At 44.8% G+C, this 16976-nt stretch overlaps 1 protein-coding gene across 2 annotated transcripts in view; it reads right to left on the bottom strand.

The window, feature by feature from the left end:
- Window positions 1–4165: 4165 nt before the first annotated feature.
- Window positions 4166–16976, bottom strand: part of PEX14 (peroxisomal biogenesis factor 14) — a 77750-nt gene continuing 64939 nt past the window's right edge. For both annotated transcript variants that reach the window (XM_082777136.1, XM_082777137.1), the window contains 5 exons: window positions 15585–15670; window positions 13078–13180; window positions 11733–11830; window positions 8449–8540; window positions 4166–6000 (listed from right to left, as the gene is read on the bottom strand). In XM_082777136.1, coding sequence (XP_082633262.1) covers window positions 5535–6000; window positions 8449–8540; window positions 11733–11830; window positions 13078–13180; window positions 15585–15670 — 845 coding nt within the window. In that variant the 3' untranslated portion in view covers window positions 4166–5534. The remainder of the gene's footprint in view (window positions 6001–8448; window positions 8541–11732; window positions 11831–13077; window positions 13181–15584; window positions 15671–16976) is intronic.

Below are 16976 nucleotides of genomic sequence, written 5' to 3'. Positions count from 1 at the left end.
ACAGTCCTAGAGAGAAGCAAGTATTTTATCTGAAACCAAAAAATGCAACATCAACTTCCCCCCCCAGCCCCTCTTCAGGCATGTTCTTGCAGCTAGCATCACGAAAGATCTCTCATCATTTGCACAAATACAGAAGCAAAAAAAAAAAAAAAAAAAAAAAGGTTAAATCCTTCAGCAGATGCAGAAAAGAGGGACTTAAGAGGGACTAGGGGGGGGGAACAGGGGCATTCTTCTAAGATGCTCCATACTGTAAGTAACCCCTGAGCAGTCCTTGCAAAGCATTTGGGGAGATTTTTAGTCTGAAAGACACTTTACAAAAATAAATTGTAATTGAGTTTAATAATCTTCCCCTTTCCAGAAAGGGCCTGACAGATGCTGCCTAGTGCTCACTTCTGCCCCATTTCAAATATTTTTACCTTATTAGGATGAAATATATTATTTTTCTAATGAAAGGAGCTTTTTTTTTTTTTTTTTTTTTTTCCAAAGAGCCGGTTTTCCCTTCGTCCAGCTGGTGCCTTTATTAGGTTAGTGCTTGCTCCCTTTTGGGGATGGGATTGTTTTTTTCCCTGAGCTGTGAGAGACCATGCCAGCCCCTCGATCTACAAGTGCGCAGCTCAGAGCTTCTGCTGCACAGCAAGGGAAGGACTTGGGCCCTGCCCTCCATCCTCCCTCTTCCCTGCTACCCTAGATTCACCTTAGCTACACTTGCACTATTTTATTTTATTTTATTTTTTGACAGCGTAGGCTGTGGTAAGGGCCAGCCTCCCATCAGCATACCAGGTGGACACAGCTCAAGGGTGACCACAAAGGCTGGCTCCCGATGAAGCAGCACGGGCTGGGAGATAGGAGGATGAAAGGGAAAATGAAGGAAGCTGGACACTCTCCTGCACCCTCAGGTAAATCATTTCCTCCGTTTCACCTTCCAGCAGTGTTTATTTACATTTCCTATCTCTGGAGGCCAAGCCCCTCTCTTGGTTTGCACTAGCAGTGGGACAGAGCCCGAGTCCAGGCTGGAAGACTCACCTTGAGCTTTTGGTGTGCTGGCTCACCACCACATGCAGTTTGTGCTGCACAAAAGACTCCACCACATGGAAGGGACCTTCCAAAGCCCCCTGTCACCAAAGCCTTGGGAAACACTTCACGTGCTCCACACACAGCCTGCTGGGTGTGAAGGCTCTGGCCAGGCATGGAGACCCCGACCTGAACACAGCAGGGCTGCACCAAAAAGCAACCCTGGCCCTGCTGTCCTGCCTTGGTTTCCCCCAAGCATCACAGTGCCACACCAAAGGGCAGGCAGCCTCTGTTTCTGTAGAAGGCACTGCAAATGTGAGCACCAAGGCGGACACAGACTGGGTTTTGTCTCATGTCTCTGCCCAGCCAGCAGCCCAGCACGTTGCCTCCTACCAGCACGCACTGGGGGAGCTGGGGAGCCCTGCCAGCAAACCCCACCGCAGGGTGAGGTGCCCACTGGAAACGCAGCCAGTTCCCCCAGTCTACCGAGGACAAAACCAAGAGAGAACACAGTTATTAAAAAGCACTTACTTGCCAGAACCAGCCGAGTCACAACGTGCAAAGGCCAGGTCTAAAATGTCTGCCTCGAAGCCAGGGCAGCACAGACTGCTCAGGACGGGGGAGCAGCTCCTCTCCCACAGCTGTGCAGCCCTGGCCATCAGCAGCTGGGGACATTGGGTGCAGCTGGGCAGTGTGCTGCAGGGCACAGCTGGTAACGGGCTGGGGCTCTGGTGTGAGCTGCAGGACCTGGCATGATACCTGGCCCCCAAAGTTTGCTTTTTCTTGCCGCAACTCAGCATTCACCAGTCAGTACTTTTTGTTGTTGCATGGGGAAACTGAGGCACGCTACAAGTAAAAGGTTCTGCAAAGTGTCATAGAGCAAATTAGCAAGAGCATGAGGGACCCTGCAATCCACCTCCTTTCTGATCCCAAACACTGTTAGGGAACACCCTGGCCATGCAAAAGGCAATAGAAAATTGTTCCTGCTTCTGACAAAGGTGTACATAGAGCTGATTTGTCACATCCAGGGGTGAGGAAGGTTGGACAAAGACGATCAGGAGACATGTCTCTTTTAATCCTTTCACACTTTGTCACATTTTTTTGAGTTCCCCGTGTTTCTCTTGGAGCTATTGAAAAGGGAGCTTTTATATCCTTAAATTACTGGAAAGCACCAGCCTGACGTTAATTCCTCTAGGGGAGAGCACAGGCTCACAGGGTTTCACTGGAACGTGCCCAAATGACACTGTTTAGAGGGAGCTCCCTTCACCCATTTTCTACCCTGTACCAAGAACCTACAGAAACCATGCTGCGAACCCACTGAACTCACCAACCTGAGTGTTGTCTTCTTCTCTGCCAAAGCCCAGGCTGGTTACACTAAAATACAGTCCTTGAATTATGCAGCTGGTGAGTGACTGCCTGCCGGTGCTGTCTGTCTTGTTCTGCAGAAAAAGGGTTCGCTACCTGGTCACCTTTAGTTAACGTGATGTGATCTCAGTGCCTACTAGCTAGTGAGCTAGACAGCAGCTGATACAAGAAGCTTGTTTCTAGCCAAAAAAAAAAAGAAAAAATAATCACAAGTTAGCAGGCAGACTACATGGTTCATTGGGACCAAAACACTTGCCCTGAAACTCCTGTTATGCTGGAAAGAAAGGCAAGAAGTTAGAGGCTGAAGAATAACACTCATGATTCCCAAAAATACCTACTGGCAAGAAGGTCTGGCTTCTTCCAAATTCCCTCCTGGTGGGCTGGATCTCTTCAACGAAGTACGCAAGACCCCATCAGCAGCCAGAGGCCCAGAGTCAGAATTTTTGAGCAATGGGCTACGGGGGAGCTTTCTGTGATTCATATGGGGCTGGGGTAAGGAAAAAACGTGACCTATTCAGCTGGTAAAGGTTGCAAGGAGCAAAAGCTGAGGGAGGAAAAAGGGCAGTTGAGGAAAACTGCCTTTTACTCTGCACCAGAAATCTTAAGGTAAATTAATTGAACACTGGGAACATGAAGGAAAGGGGGGAAAAATGAACCCGCAGGGATGCTTGTACTGTAAACCTCGTAAGTCACTCTGCAAGGCACATACCTCAGCAACATATTTTCCACATTTCACCAACTGCTGTTGTCCAGGCACTTTCTATTTTCAAAACCTTCTATGTATATAAAATGTACACAGGCAGGACAACACTTTTTCATTACATCCCTGCGTTCAGTCGTGTTTTCTTCTCACAAGGATTCTTGGCATGGAGAAATGAAAAGTGCCATCCCTTAATAAAAGCCTGTCCTTTTAAACACTTTCAAATTTGCCCTGTTTTAGCTAAACGTGACGTTCTTTGTGAACGTTAAACAGCGGAGAGAGAGACGGAGAGGGAGCGGGAGACACACACACACACTCACTCACTCCTGGGGAAGATATTCGTCCATTTAAGGAATGAGAAATCATCACATTCAGCAGCAGGTCTAAATACAGTAATATGAAGGTCCCTTTCACTCCCCCTGAGCAGGAAAATGTCACTCTGTACCAGACACCCAAATACTCAGGATTCAAGTAAATCCCTCATTTTTAAGGAGGGAGCCAAACACTTCTGTTGAGCAACGACGGGGCTGCAGTAGCGAGGAGCTGCTGTACACCACTTCTTTCAATGGCTTCTGTGCCGACATGGCAGGGTTAGAGACCAGTCATGGGACCCGGCACAGCATTCCCTGCCCGCAGATAAGCCTCGGGGCCATGGGATATCTCACACGCTGCCTTCAGCACCTCCTGCTGCCAGGGTGGAAGGGAGCGCTGCGCCGCATTCTGCACCCTGCAGAGCCTCCTGCTGGGAGGACGGGGACCAGAGGAGCTGCGTTTTACTCACCAGTGATCCATCCATCATCTCGCCCTCTGCAACAACGGAGGCAACCTAGAATTACGGTGGTGTTGGAGCTATTTGTGCTGTACTTTATAATGCACTTCCACCATTCTCTACACTGCCTCCTGCTGACACAACCTAGGACTGGAGCAGCTAGAAAGCAAGCCAACCACAAACATCCATCAGAAAACATTTTATACAGACTGAATTTCTGTAACCTCCCCTTTTCCCTCCCTTTACCACCCTGCACAAATTATTTCTCCATATTTCTCCCCTCAAAAAAGAGCCACAGTAATCCAGTAACAGCCTGGTGTTAAATAGTGGTAACTCATATTTATTACAATTATATACAATCGTATTTTATATTTGGAATCTATACATGATCACACAGACGAGCACGCTTGCTTGGTGAGGACAGTGAGACTCAGTTGTTACAAGAATTGCTCCGCTAAGAGGCTCTGATGCAGTGAATAATATAATTGGACACCACCATTTTAACAGCCGAGAACACAATGCTGCAAATGAGAGGTTTTAAAGTTCACTGTTTTAATTTGTATATAGCCCCAATGGGGCAAAAAAAAAGGCTGGACTGGGCAAGAAGGGCCAGCGGTGTACCTCAGAGCTGGAATTGTTTTCTCTTCTGTAAAGACTGCCTTGCTAAAGCAGGTGCCTGTCACTGGGTAGGTGCAGGTCTCAACTGATCATTTAATACGGGTTTTCTCCTCATTTAGGGAGAAAAACAAGCTAAGAACCATTGCAACAATTCAAAATTAACCAATTATTTCAGCATCTGATATCATCTCGTTCAGGGCAGCTATAAATAAAATGTAAGATGTCAAAAACTGATGCGAGCTCCTTCTCTTTGGAGGAAGAAGTGTAGTAATTGGGATGAGTGGGGTCATCTTTTAAAGCCTTCTTTTACTGGGGAGCAATCAGTAACAAAGCCACCTGTTCTCATGCATTTTACTGTGGCCATGAAACCTGGACTTGGTCCCAAGCAAGAGGCCAGTTTGAAGAGCGGAAGGGAGCGTGTGGGGTGGAAATAGTGTTCTTTGGACCCCACAAGAAATTTAGTGTTTTCAAATGCTAGGTAGTTTCAGGAATTTGAGACTTGACGTAAGGCTTGGAAGAAGGTGGCTGAGACTGAGATCTGGTGAGGAATTCAGGATTAAACCGTTCTTTTTTGGTGACAGAATACCAATTAGTTTGAGAAATAAAACAGGTACTTGGGGAAACAGTGAAAATTGCCTAGGGGATTATGTGGAGATTAAAGACTTGTGAAATCAAAGAGCTCGGCACAGAAAAGTTTCTGAAACTGAATGGAAGGACTCTAGGATGCAGCAAAGAGGCTGACCACTTCAGGAGAGATGCTGAGAGTTTTAGTAAGGGGACTTATGTAGTTGTGGGGCATGGTAAGGCGACTGGTCTTCCAGCCTAGGCAGTGACCCCAGCTCATGGGGAGAAGGTAGGTCTGGGAGGGGAGAAGAAGCCACTGCAACGCTGCACAGCCTTGTGGTGAAACAGGGCCCACCTTATTCACTGGGCAATCATGACCCTACTCAAGGTCAATCATGGAAGAATCACTGGAAGGGATGGTGGCACTCCACAAAATGGGAGAGGCACCGGGGACAGTGCAGGAGGCTAGGGAAGATGTACAGCAGCATCAGCAAAAGCCAGAGTGCTTTAGTCAATCTCGTTCTCATTGCTGGCCCCCTCAGGTCTTCGTAGCTTTTCCACTTGCTCATTAATCTGCCCATCCCCTCCTCTCCGGTCCTCAGTCTGGACACCCAGACATTCCTCCTCATCCACGTGGCTCACATCATCATCCTCATCATCCTCTTCCTCCTCCTCATTCCTTTTGTTTTCCCTTTTCTCCTCCTCGCCTTGCACCTCCATCCGCACTTGGCTCTTGACATCGATCACCGCCTTGTTGCCTTCCTCGGCGCTCAGCAGATGGCAGCTGACCTTGGAACCCTCCGGGCTGTGGTTCTCCTTGACCGGTGAGGAGGTGGTGGACTCATTGCTGACAGGTGAGATGTCGCTGCTGCTGTTGTGGTTGGCAACAGCAGGGTTGGAGGGCGAGCTTGGCTTCACTGGGATCTGCCATGACGGGATCTTAGGAGCCGAAGGGGAGGGAGGGAATTGCCTCCTTGGGGGAGAGAAAGGGAGGAAGAAAAGGAGAGAAAGGGGCTTTTATTAAAAACACTGAGGGGTTATCATTGGAGAGAATGGTATTTGTAATGGGGAAATCATGTAAAGCAGGACTGAAACTTCAAGTCTCCTTTGTCACAAGTGAACAAGAACAAGGCCACTTCTTCAGGCAGAAGCTCAAAGTGTTTTACCCAGTAATTGAGGCTACACACCAGTAATCTGAAGTACTAAAATGATCTGGTTCGGCCAATTTCACAGAGTAAGTTAGCACTCAGGAATGCTGCCTCTGGAAAGACATGAGTGTCCCTTTTAAAACAATCACTAATTAATTGGTAAGGAAAATTCCCACTGGAGCAAGAAGTCAGAGACATCAGCTCCTGGTACCTGAGCCAAGAAATTTCACCACCTGGCTCTTGCCTCCACTGTGATACACAGCTATTGCACGCTGGCTCATTACAATCCAGAGCCTATCTCCTAGTCCCAGCATGCACTTTACATGTTTGGGCCAGATCCTGGCTGTTGCAAACTGGTTCAGCTTCTCTGATTTGAATGGAGATGTACTGGCTTGCACCAGCTGAGAAGCTAGCTGCTCTGTCCTCAGCGAGTCCTCTCCAGGTGGGCTTTAAGGATTTGATAGTGCCAAGCTAATCCCAGCTCTGAAATGAGAATGTAAATACTAAACAGGACAAATGTAAGTGCAATGGGGAGCCCTGGTACCCTCAGAAAGTGATCCACAACGAAGAGTACAGCAAAAAGGCATGTCTGCTCTGGTACTCCCTATGTGTCCTTGCTTTTGTAACGTGGAAAGCAGCAGTATGAAGAGATATCAGATCCCCCTCTGAAAAGGATGATCTGTGACAGGGCGTCCTCATGCCACTCAGGTGAAAGGGCAGTGCCATGGGCGAGAGCAGAGCAGACCAAAGCTGTCTGTTCTCCTACAGGGAGTCCTTGAACACAACAGGGTCCATTTCCACAGACCGACCTAGGAACAGCAGTTGCGCTCACCTTCCTCTTCCCATTGCCACCAGTAGTCACGGAAGAACTCTGCTGATCTAACCTCCATCTCCTGTGAGTGCAATAAGCTAATGCCTGCATTATTCAAACCAGTATCATAAATGCAATCAGCAAATTCAGTCTGGAGACTTTCTTGGCTCCAGTGTTGCTGCTGCCTCCTCACTGCAGAAACATTAGCCTTTTTGTTAAAAAAAAACAACAGCAAAGTTTGCTTTCCCTAAAGCACCTACACCCCAGTTGCATAAAAGTGATTTTTCCCTAATGGCAGACAGCCCTCACCCTTGCCCATTCTGGAAAGCCACTTCTCCTCTGCTGGTGGCCATCAGTAGACAGCAGAAAGACCTTGTGCCAAATGTATAAATCAAAGAGGGAACCCTCCTTGATAGACAGACCAAGGGACAGGTAAGCCTCTTTGCTTCCTATTCATCCAGCCTGTCAAGCAGAGGCCTAAGAAAGAAGACCGGGTCTGTAATCTCTGGGCAACCTTCCTGTTGCTGAAGAGATGTCATTAACTAGTGCTCTCTCCCAGCAGTGGTGCCACTGTGACCCAACTTAACAGACAGTAACTTAGTATGTGTCCCCAGTCCTCCACAGCTTTCTGCTGTGACTGCTGGTGGGAACAGGAGGTGTGGCAAGAATTTAAAAGACTATTAAAGCCAATACACTCTTCAGACTTCTGAAAAACATTCTTGCTGAGATTCAGAGCATGTCTAGTCCAATCAGAGATCGGTCTTTGATGTCCATATTTTAGGAAAAAAGATGATTTGAGAAGACTTGGTTACATGTGGAAGGAGGTAAGGGAGTCATATTGGAGTGAAAGGATCAAAAACTGAAAGGCTAAATAAACTCTAAAGTAGTGTTTTAGAAAACAAAGGATTTCCTCAAAAACTGAGATCCCTCTCCTTAGGACTGTCCTACAGGCTGAGATTTCTCTCACCTCATTTCAGACTTGTACAGTGTAAGATGTCTACATCTGAGCTAGCCAATGGAGAGAAAAAGACTCCGCTAAAGTGCAATTTATCCTGGTTGTGCCCTAACCATGAATGGGGCAGAGGAACCGTACCCACCAGTGGTTCTCTCTCCATAACAGAATGGAGGAGGGCAGCTCACGTGTAGCCAACACCACAAACTAGGTGAGAGGCATCCTCCCTGTGGTGAAAGGCAGAGAATTCCTCTATTGCAAACAAAAGGGAAAAATCTTATTAATTATTAATTGCCCAAAGCGCTCTGTGATTTAAGGCAAATTTGAAAAACATTCTGAGACCTGCAAATAGAAAGTGTAGCAGAGTGCAAAGTGGTATTATTAAAATAGCAATAACAGGATATAGAGCTAGTTCCTGTTGGAAATGTCTTTCCTCTCTATGACTAAGAGAATCCCAGAAAGCAACCCTTCCCCACACAACCATCTTCCATCAACATATTCTGTCCATACCGGTTCAGGAGGAGTCCTTTTAACGAGTAGATCTCAGATTTCAGTTCATTAATATTCTGTGACTCCAGAATCCAGTTGGTAGAAGTTGTTGCCTATAACATGGAAAAGAAGGTGTAAAGATCAAAGCATGAACTGGGAGATAGCTCAGAAATGTCAAATTTTCTATCTCATCTTACCTCTCCTCCCATCTGGGAATCTCAAGCTGGGGCTAACATAAGCTCTATCACTTAAAATCTCAGATCTGAGCAAACCAACTTCCACAATGAAGGCGGACCTGGATGGATCCCCACAATAACCAGAAATAAAAATTGTTTCAAGGTGCTCAGACAATTCAAATATTTGCTTTCAGGTTAGAGGACTAATTAATCTTGTTTCCAACAACCATTGCTGAAGCATCTCAAGGGGACCTTTCTTTTTCCTTTAGAAAGCAGCCAGCACTTGTGAGAATTCAGACAAAGCAAGCTCTGCACAGCATGTTTTCCTCCAGTATGTCAAACAGAGAAGAATACACAAAGACATAAACCAAATTATTTGCCATTGACCTATGGAATGATTTTTAGATAAGAACTAGGATCCTGAAAGGCAGTGGGAGTTGCACTGAATCAGGTCCTTTACTCTCTCCTGTGCCTGCAATTAGCTGAGGCAACAGATTCAAATATTAGCAACTCAAATAGCAGCAACTGGTTTAAAACCACTCGCTCATTTCTCCTAAATCATGAAATTAAGTCGACTATCTGCGTTCTGTGGTGTTTAGAGGTACTGATAAAGTGATGCTTGAAAGCTCCAAAAACTTTCCCCACTAGATCTGAACAATTAGAACTATGCTTGAGTTACCAGATTGTATCTCCAGGAAGCAGCTGGACTAGGCACTGTCTCTCGGATATTTCAAAGCAATGAATGCAATTTGGTGGGGAAAGATAAGTAACTCTTGGAAGCCTGGTACAGCTGCTGTCAGCACTGCATCAGAATTGCTATGGGATATCAGGCAGAAATTAGAGTAAGGTAACAACTGAAGAGAACATGCTGCAGATAATACTTTTGGCAATTTTTCTTTTAACCCTTCTGGGAACTTGAGAAATGGGAACAGCACTCTGAAAGAGAGATCATGGTATGGTTACCCCATCCTGCCACTGCAGCAGCTCCTGTAGCAATGGGCTGAGTGTGGGACCAAAAAACACTCACATCTAGCACTTCCCATAGTAATTTCTGCTACAAGCCGTTACAAATGAATCCATTCACGAGCATCTCTCCAGAGATACTCTTAGTAAATTCCCCGATGAAGGAAGCCAGGACTGGAATAACAAAAAACTCCTCCTTGCCAGCTCCTCCTAGACGTAGCCAGGATTGGTTGCTCCTACTCACTCCTCAACCAGACTTCAGCTAGTGCTGAACAGCCCTGAACACCTTCACAGCCAGCACTCCTCACAGTGACTTCTGGGCTGTGAACCCAGTGAGCTGGGAGAGGCTCAGCCTGTAGTAGCTGTGATATACACAGATGCGTTCCCCTGGGATTCACACTCCCAGCCCTCAGACAGCAAGAATCCAGGAGCCACTGTTCTGGCTCTCCAAGACCTTGAAAGCTACAGCAGCACATTAACAAGGGAGTGATTTCCACTCACTGGCCTGCAAAGGACTCAAATTTCCAAAACACATATGGTGCCAGATGCCTAGGATTTAGAAATAAAATCTGACATCTGGGGCTTTTTAGCCAGTCTCTTTAAAAAACAGTTGTAGAAAATTCAAGCCTTGAATTTTTATGTACGTTTTTTAATTACTTAAAGTCCCTCTTTTTAATTTTTTACAGCATGCCAGTAGGAGTTTGAAAAGCAGATATAAAAACTTACATTACAGCTGAGAAAACACAGCTTTTATTCTTTGGTTTGTGGGGTTGCCCAAGTTTTTCTTTGTACACATGAGGTTTAGATATCATAACAATGTGTGCTACCATTTCAGTGCAGGGGGTGGAGAGGGGGGAGGAAAAACTTTAAGACTCTCTAAACCACCAAGACTCTTATGCCCTTTTCCCTTCTTAAAGCTCAACATGTGGCCTTAATCTTAACACTTACGACCTGAAAACAGTTTTCCAATTTCCGGACTGGCTCCAGGCCACCGACAGGCCACAGTTCCCAAGGAAAATTGAAGTGGAGTGTTGTGACCATAAACTGGCTTTCATGGTTGGGTTTACAGCTGTGCCACTGAGGGATTCCTACTGTACAGTGTGCACACCACAGAGTCAGCTGTGGCCCACCAGTTACACACCATCAAAGGGTTTCTATGAGATTGAAGTATAGGTATGGGGAGAAGACAACCTCTCATGCTGCAGGTAGATCACAAGGCATGTGTAAGGGATTTAACAGTAGAAAGAAAATTCTCTCCCTGTACTAAGACTATTGAAAGATGTCTGGAACCTGAATAATTCCAAATTTGTGAGTGAAAGGAAGACATCATCTCTTTGTGACTGGTTCAAATCCATCCCGTCCCACATCTAACTAACACCTACTGACTGACAGAATGCTTAGCTGCCAAGTACTTCAGAGACAAAAAGTGCTAAGTCTCACTGCCAGAAAGAAAAACAAGGTTGATTAAAAGTTGAAACACAGGTACCTGAAAACACAGGTAACTACACAAACCAGCCAACACTTCTGGTTTTATTGACAAGTTCCAGACAGAAATCAAGGGAAATGGGCCACTGTGAGCACCTAATGTGATTGTGATGGGGCCACCTAGTACACTGAGATAGCCAAAATTCTTGAAACAGGCAACCAAATAGTACGAATGTTCAGCCATTACCTGTTCTGGATCTGAACAAGTGACTTACATACAGTATTTCAACTGTATGCTTAGCTGAACAGGAGTTAAGCCATTGTTTTGAATCAAAATACAAAGGTACAGGAGATATATAAACATGTAAAATTACATATTTTCAGAAAGAAAAAAAATGCACATCTGGCCTTTACACCTCTTTTGGTCACTGGACTAACAGGACAATTATTTCATTTCAATTGCATCTCAGAAGTTACAGAGCTGAGAACAGGTCTAAGGCCTCAGACAGAAATGCTGAGCCCTCTTAGAAGTCAGATATATCACTGGGTACCCAATTAATATCCAGTGCTTTAAACAGCCAGCCTATGGAAATGTCAAATGCAGAGAAACTGGTGGGGGATATGACAGAGATAAAGGCTGGACTGTGAACCTAATAAAGTCGTTTTCATGTGGACACAAAGGAAGACACGCATCTTCTACAGATGGTGATGTTCTGAAGGTGAGGAGCTGAAGGCTGATACCTTAGAAGCAGCCAGTTCTTGGGTGAGCTCCTGGATTTTCTGTTGTTGCTGGATTAGCGATTCCTGGACAGCTGCTAAAGTCTTCTGTAACTGAGTCACTGTGAGGGAAAAAGCAGGAGAGTGTTAAACTGAGATACATGCACACATGTCCTTTCTGCTGTCTAGCGACAAAGATGCCTCTATTCCTACTATATCTAATTTATCTACGCCCGCCTGCTCGCTTTAATCCATATGATTTATCTGCACTACGGGTAATCTACCTGCACTGCATCTAACCTCCAGTATTTCTAGTTTATCTTTCCATTGTATAGATGTCTATAGAGCACAGTATATCCGTCCAAAACCTCTCCCTTCTAATTATATTGGTTTATGATTTGTACATCTCCCTGAACTTATACAATGTTTGTATCATTTATCTACCTTGGGCCTCACACAGGCAAACTCTGGGGCTAGCTCCAACCTGGAAAGAGGCTGGTCTCAGGGCTGACCTTAGGGTATCATGAGAAATGAAAGATGCTTGTCTTCTTGCCCTCCACTAAAAAGTGTAATTAGCAGCCTCCTGCCCTGAACTCACCAGCTCCTTCACCTCCAACACGTTTACAAACACTGCTGAAAATCACGCTTTTTTCCATCCCACCATATACTTTGTGTATCTTCTCTTGTATTTCGAGAGAAAACCCAGTATTTCCCTCCTCCACCCCAGCAAACACTGAAGATCAACTGTTGGACTCCAATTCCTGCTGCAGGAGAACTTTTTCTACTTTGGTACTTTATCCAAAGCTTCCAGGCAGTAAACAAGCTGATAAAATAAAATAAAATTAAAAGCTCTATTGGTGTGACAGGTAACAGCTAATCCAGACCATCATTAGGGCATCGGGTAATGAACAAGCACCCTATAGAGTCAATAACAGAGAAGGTGGCTAAGGTCAGGGAGGCACAGTAATTACAGACTTTCCTGACCCTGCCTTGGATTTTCAGATGGAAGGTGGGGGGAAAACACCACAAAAAAGCCCCTGAAAACATCAGAGAAGCAGAAATTAAAAATGAACTTTACAGCCCTCCGAAAGGCTGTCATTTTATTCCCCTTATTAATATTCTGAGGTTGGGAGCCTTTCCGTAAAAACATAATTAATTGAGGCCGCGCCGACAGTAAACAAGCAATTTCAAATTAAACCGAAATGACGGCGGCTTCATTTGCAAATGTGAACAGATTCTCAGAGCAGATAAATGAAGTCACCACATAAAGTGGAGATGGAGGGAAAGAAGAGGGTGGGGGTCTTGGCAGAATGGAGGATGCAGGGAGAAGGGCTTTGAGGGGTGAATTGATGGAGTCATTAATCTTTACCTGTCTGTGTCACACTGCCACTCATCTCGGCAATGTTTGACTCAATCCTCTGAAGTTGTTTCCTATCTTCTTTGCCTCCCATGATGAGAGGGAGCAGGTATTTCTGCATGGAGGACATAAACTTTTTTTTTTACAAAACAGGGATATGCAAAGCGGTCTCTCTAATCTTCCTCAAAGTCCACCACCCAAACCCCATCTTTATCACAGAGCCATAGATTATTTATCCACAAACCTGGCTGAGAAAAAAAAATCTTCCTAAATTAGGTATTAAAAGAAGCTGCTGAAGAGAAGATGCAAGACCTGGGGGTATACTTTTGGGGGTGCTGAAAAACAGTTCCTGACTCTGTTTAAGGTTTCCTGGGACAGCTCTCACTCCAGTGAAACACAGATGACATATAGATGTCAGATTCAGATTTCAGATTTCCTGTTCTCAAATGTGAACACACTGATGTTGAGCAATATTTTGAGCTCCATCAACAAGATAAGAAATGCAGAAGTTGGGGGAAGAGGGGAAAGGCCCTGAAAAGGACAGAGGGAGCATAAGAGAGGGAATGAGAGTTGTAAAATCTTGTGAACCCTGGTGTTAGGAGGGTTAGAGTTGCGGAGGGAAAATCAGAGATCTAGAGAAAGAGGAATCTGTAGAAAAAGGAAATGGAGCAGAGGTAGTATGAAAGAACTATGTTAAGAGAGTAAAAGAAAGGGAGAAGCTACTACAGGAAGCAAGGCAGCTCCCTGACCCTGTACACAGCCATGAAATCTACATTATTCTGCCCCTGCAGAGGCTTGTCTTCATCTATTAGGTCCCAACTGTCCCCTAACAGCCATAGATCCTTCTGCAGCACTGCGCACAGGAATTGTTTATGCACTCTAAGATGAACACATCCAAGTGCAACATGGCAGGTGAAGAAGAGTGAGAGAAGGATGGTCTAGGATGTGGAAACAACTCTGATAGTGCCTATCAATTCTTCATCCTGGGTTTTGCTGCATGTACACACACTGTCGGGGCATACATACAGAATCGTTTCTGAGACAGAGCTGATTATCCAAACTGACATGTGTGGGACAGCTCTCTTTTACACTTAATAGCATTGGTTTAAGATTTCACTGTCGCTGTACACAGCTCTTACCCTCACAAAGCATATGTATGCACATATGTTTACACTCAGACATTCTGAAAACCAAATAGCTTTTGATGACTTTCATAAGCAGTTCTCTTTTAGTCCTCACAGAACACACATGGACAACTAAGTCTTATCCTAGCATCCTATCTTTCATTTAGAAATCACTATTTGCAAACTCCCTCAAAATGCCACGGAGGGCAGAGGGAATTTATCAACTGTCTCCAGAGATTTCTTACTCCTATAAAAGAATATGGGTCTCTGTTAGGCACACAATATGTCTTACGAGGTTTGGATAGACAGCAGAGCAAGATCTGTAAACAAAGAATACAGCAGTAAGATGTATTAAGAGCATCAGTGACATTACACCAAAATTTTTATGTAAACCATCAATATGTGTTAGAGGTGTGTCATTCAGTAACAGCAATGTGTTAAGGTTTGCAAGGCCCAGCAGCTGTTGTCTCCACATCTCTCTGGACACTGATCAGCCTCACCATTCTTTGCAAGAATGAAAAGATCAGCAAGGTTGGCATCACTGCTTTCATATAAAAAACAAGGGGATAACATAACTTCAAAGGAGCCATCCTCTAAGTCGTGTAATTTTACTTGCATAGATGGAACAAGTTGCTGAATCTGGCCTCCCTCTCTTACCCTGAGACCCAGAAAATTAATGATAGAATGGAACAGGAAAAGTAGTTTTAGAAAAGAAGGTCAGCACTTGATTTGTAAAATAGATTTTACTACAAAAGGCAGTAGGATTATCTAATGTCACTTACCACAGTACTGGAAAGCAAATTTAGAGTGAAGAGAGTATGTTCAATCAGAGGAACATTACTCAAGAAATAAGAAGAGGTACTGTCTCTACAGTACTCAAGCAAACATGCGCTTGCTCTCCCTAGTTCTAAGCACCCTGGAGTAGAACTGGGGGGATAGAGCTAGAAGTTAGCACCTTCTTTTCAGCCTTCTCATCAGTCAAAGACGACTCCTTGCTAATCTATGGTGCAGGATCAGCAGTGTACAAACCATTAGACTATGGCTGTGACCGTAATGTCTGATGGCCAATGCTGAGAAAATCCCTTTACTGATCTGTCCTCAGTTTGCCCAGTTTAAAAATTAAATGAATGAATCAAATCACATCCATGAATCAAATGACCTTGTTTCTGGCAGTTTGAGATCCACTCCTGAAAACTAGTTTTGTTTGCTTGCCATTTTTTGCCTCTGCATTTCCATGTGAAGTGTCTACATTTCTCACATACACCAATGGCAGTGTCAGTACAAGCTGAGATGCTTGACCAACTTGGAACCAATGTGATCATTTGGAAACAAGCAGAATAACATCGTTCTCTCAGAGTACAGAGTATGGTGTTGGAGTAGTGAAGGAGACATTACCTTGTACAGCTGGTGGAAGCCAAAGGCAATTCCTGCCATTATGATAGCCAAAGCCCCATAATCTCGCCATCTGGAGCCAGGTGGACCTAAAGGCCAAAATCAAGAAATAACCATAGTCAGAACTGCAGGTGATAACATTTTCAACTGATTTCCTGATATGCCCATTTTGTCAGAGAAAAAAAAGCAATGAATAATGCCATTTGTGTTTCTTAGCAGGCGTAGATTTAATGAACAAGGGGCATTTGGATGCTGGTAGCACTTCAGGTACGGTGTACAGGCTCCTGTCCTTAGGACATCGAAACATCTGTCCAGACCAGCATCGATACTGGCCTTGCTCAAGGTGTCAAAGGGAGACAAATCACATCAGCAATTAATGAAGTTCCATCCAGCTGTTTTTCTCTACTCTTTCCTTACAGAAGGCACTCCACACTCCCCCCAGACAACTCTGGTGTTGAGTGCTAGCTCAGGTTAACTCATTACTTGAATACCAATTACTCTTCATTATTGTAATTCTTTTAAATGGGGACAAAACCAGAGACTCAGAAGAGTGCAGGAAAAAGAAAGAGAGAAGCGTTTAGAGGAAAAAGAGAAATCTATCAGGGCAATAAATGGGTTTATGAAGGCTGTGTCAGCAATTACAGACTGTTTCAATAAGGAACGATCCAGTGTCTTTCAAGCCTGAATTACAAATAGGGACCAAAGCACATACAAACAGCAAAGAAAAAATATGCAATTAAATATCTACAGAGAGAGAGGTAAAGGAGAAGAGAAAGGATTGAGATATTTAACACACAATTCTGCACAGAAGCTTAGAGACTCAACAGAGCAGAGCAAAGATATGGCACGGGCTGCTCCTCCGAGCAGAATTAGAAGACACCTGTAGTTTTCCACCAGCTTTATCCTTTCACCTCCCTCGCAGTTCCCTTAGTGAATCTTGTACTACCCCCGGGTTTCTGTACTAATAATGGGGATGCAGAGTGATCTTTCCTGAAGTTCAGTGGCAGGATGTGGGCAGAAGTGATGAGGGGGAGGCTGGTGTGCAGTCTCCAACCAGACAGACCCAAATCTACATGGGACCTATGATGTCTAGGAAATGCATTCTGTTCTCCAAAGTTTTAACTCGGGTTTAACTGGCCGAAATGCCTGGAAGCTTGTCCTCTTTCCGCTTGGTTCACCAACTGTCAGTTTTCTTGTTGCAGAGGTCTCCTACAGGCATTTCATTGCAACAGTTATTCCTAATTCCAGCCCTCGGGCTCTACAGACAGACACTGACTCAAATATTGGCACCCCTAGCTTCTTGCTACATCTCAGGATACAGTTCTCAGATTATCTGCTGGCTAGAAATCCGAACAAATTAAAACAGCTCTGCCAGAACCCAGGAATAGTGTCACC

This window comes from Aythya marila (assembly GCF_965140915.1).
Source record: "Aythya marila genome assembly, chromosome: 21".
Classification (NCBI taxonomy): Eukaryota; Metazoa; Chordata; class Aves; order Anseriformes; family Anatidae; genus Aythya; species Aythya marila.
Note: the sequence above shows the minus strand (reverse complement) of the source record. Positions and strands in the feature narration are given on the sequence as shown.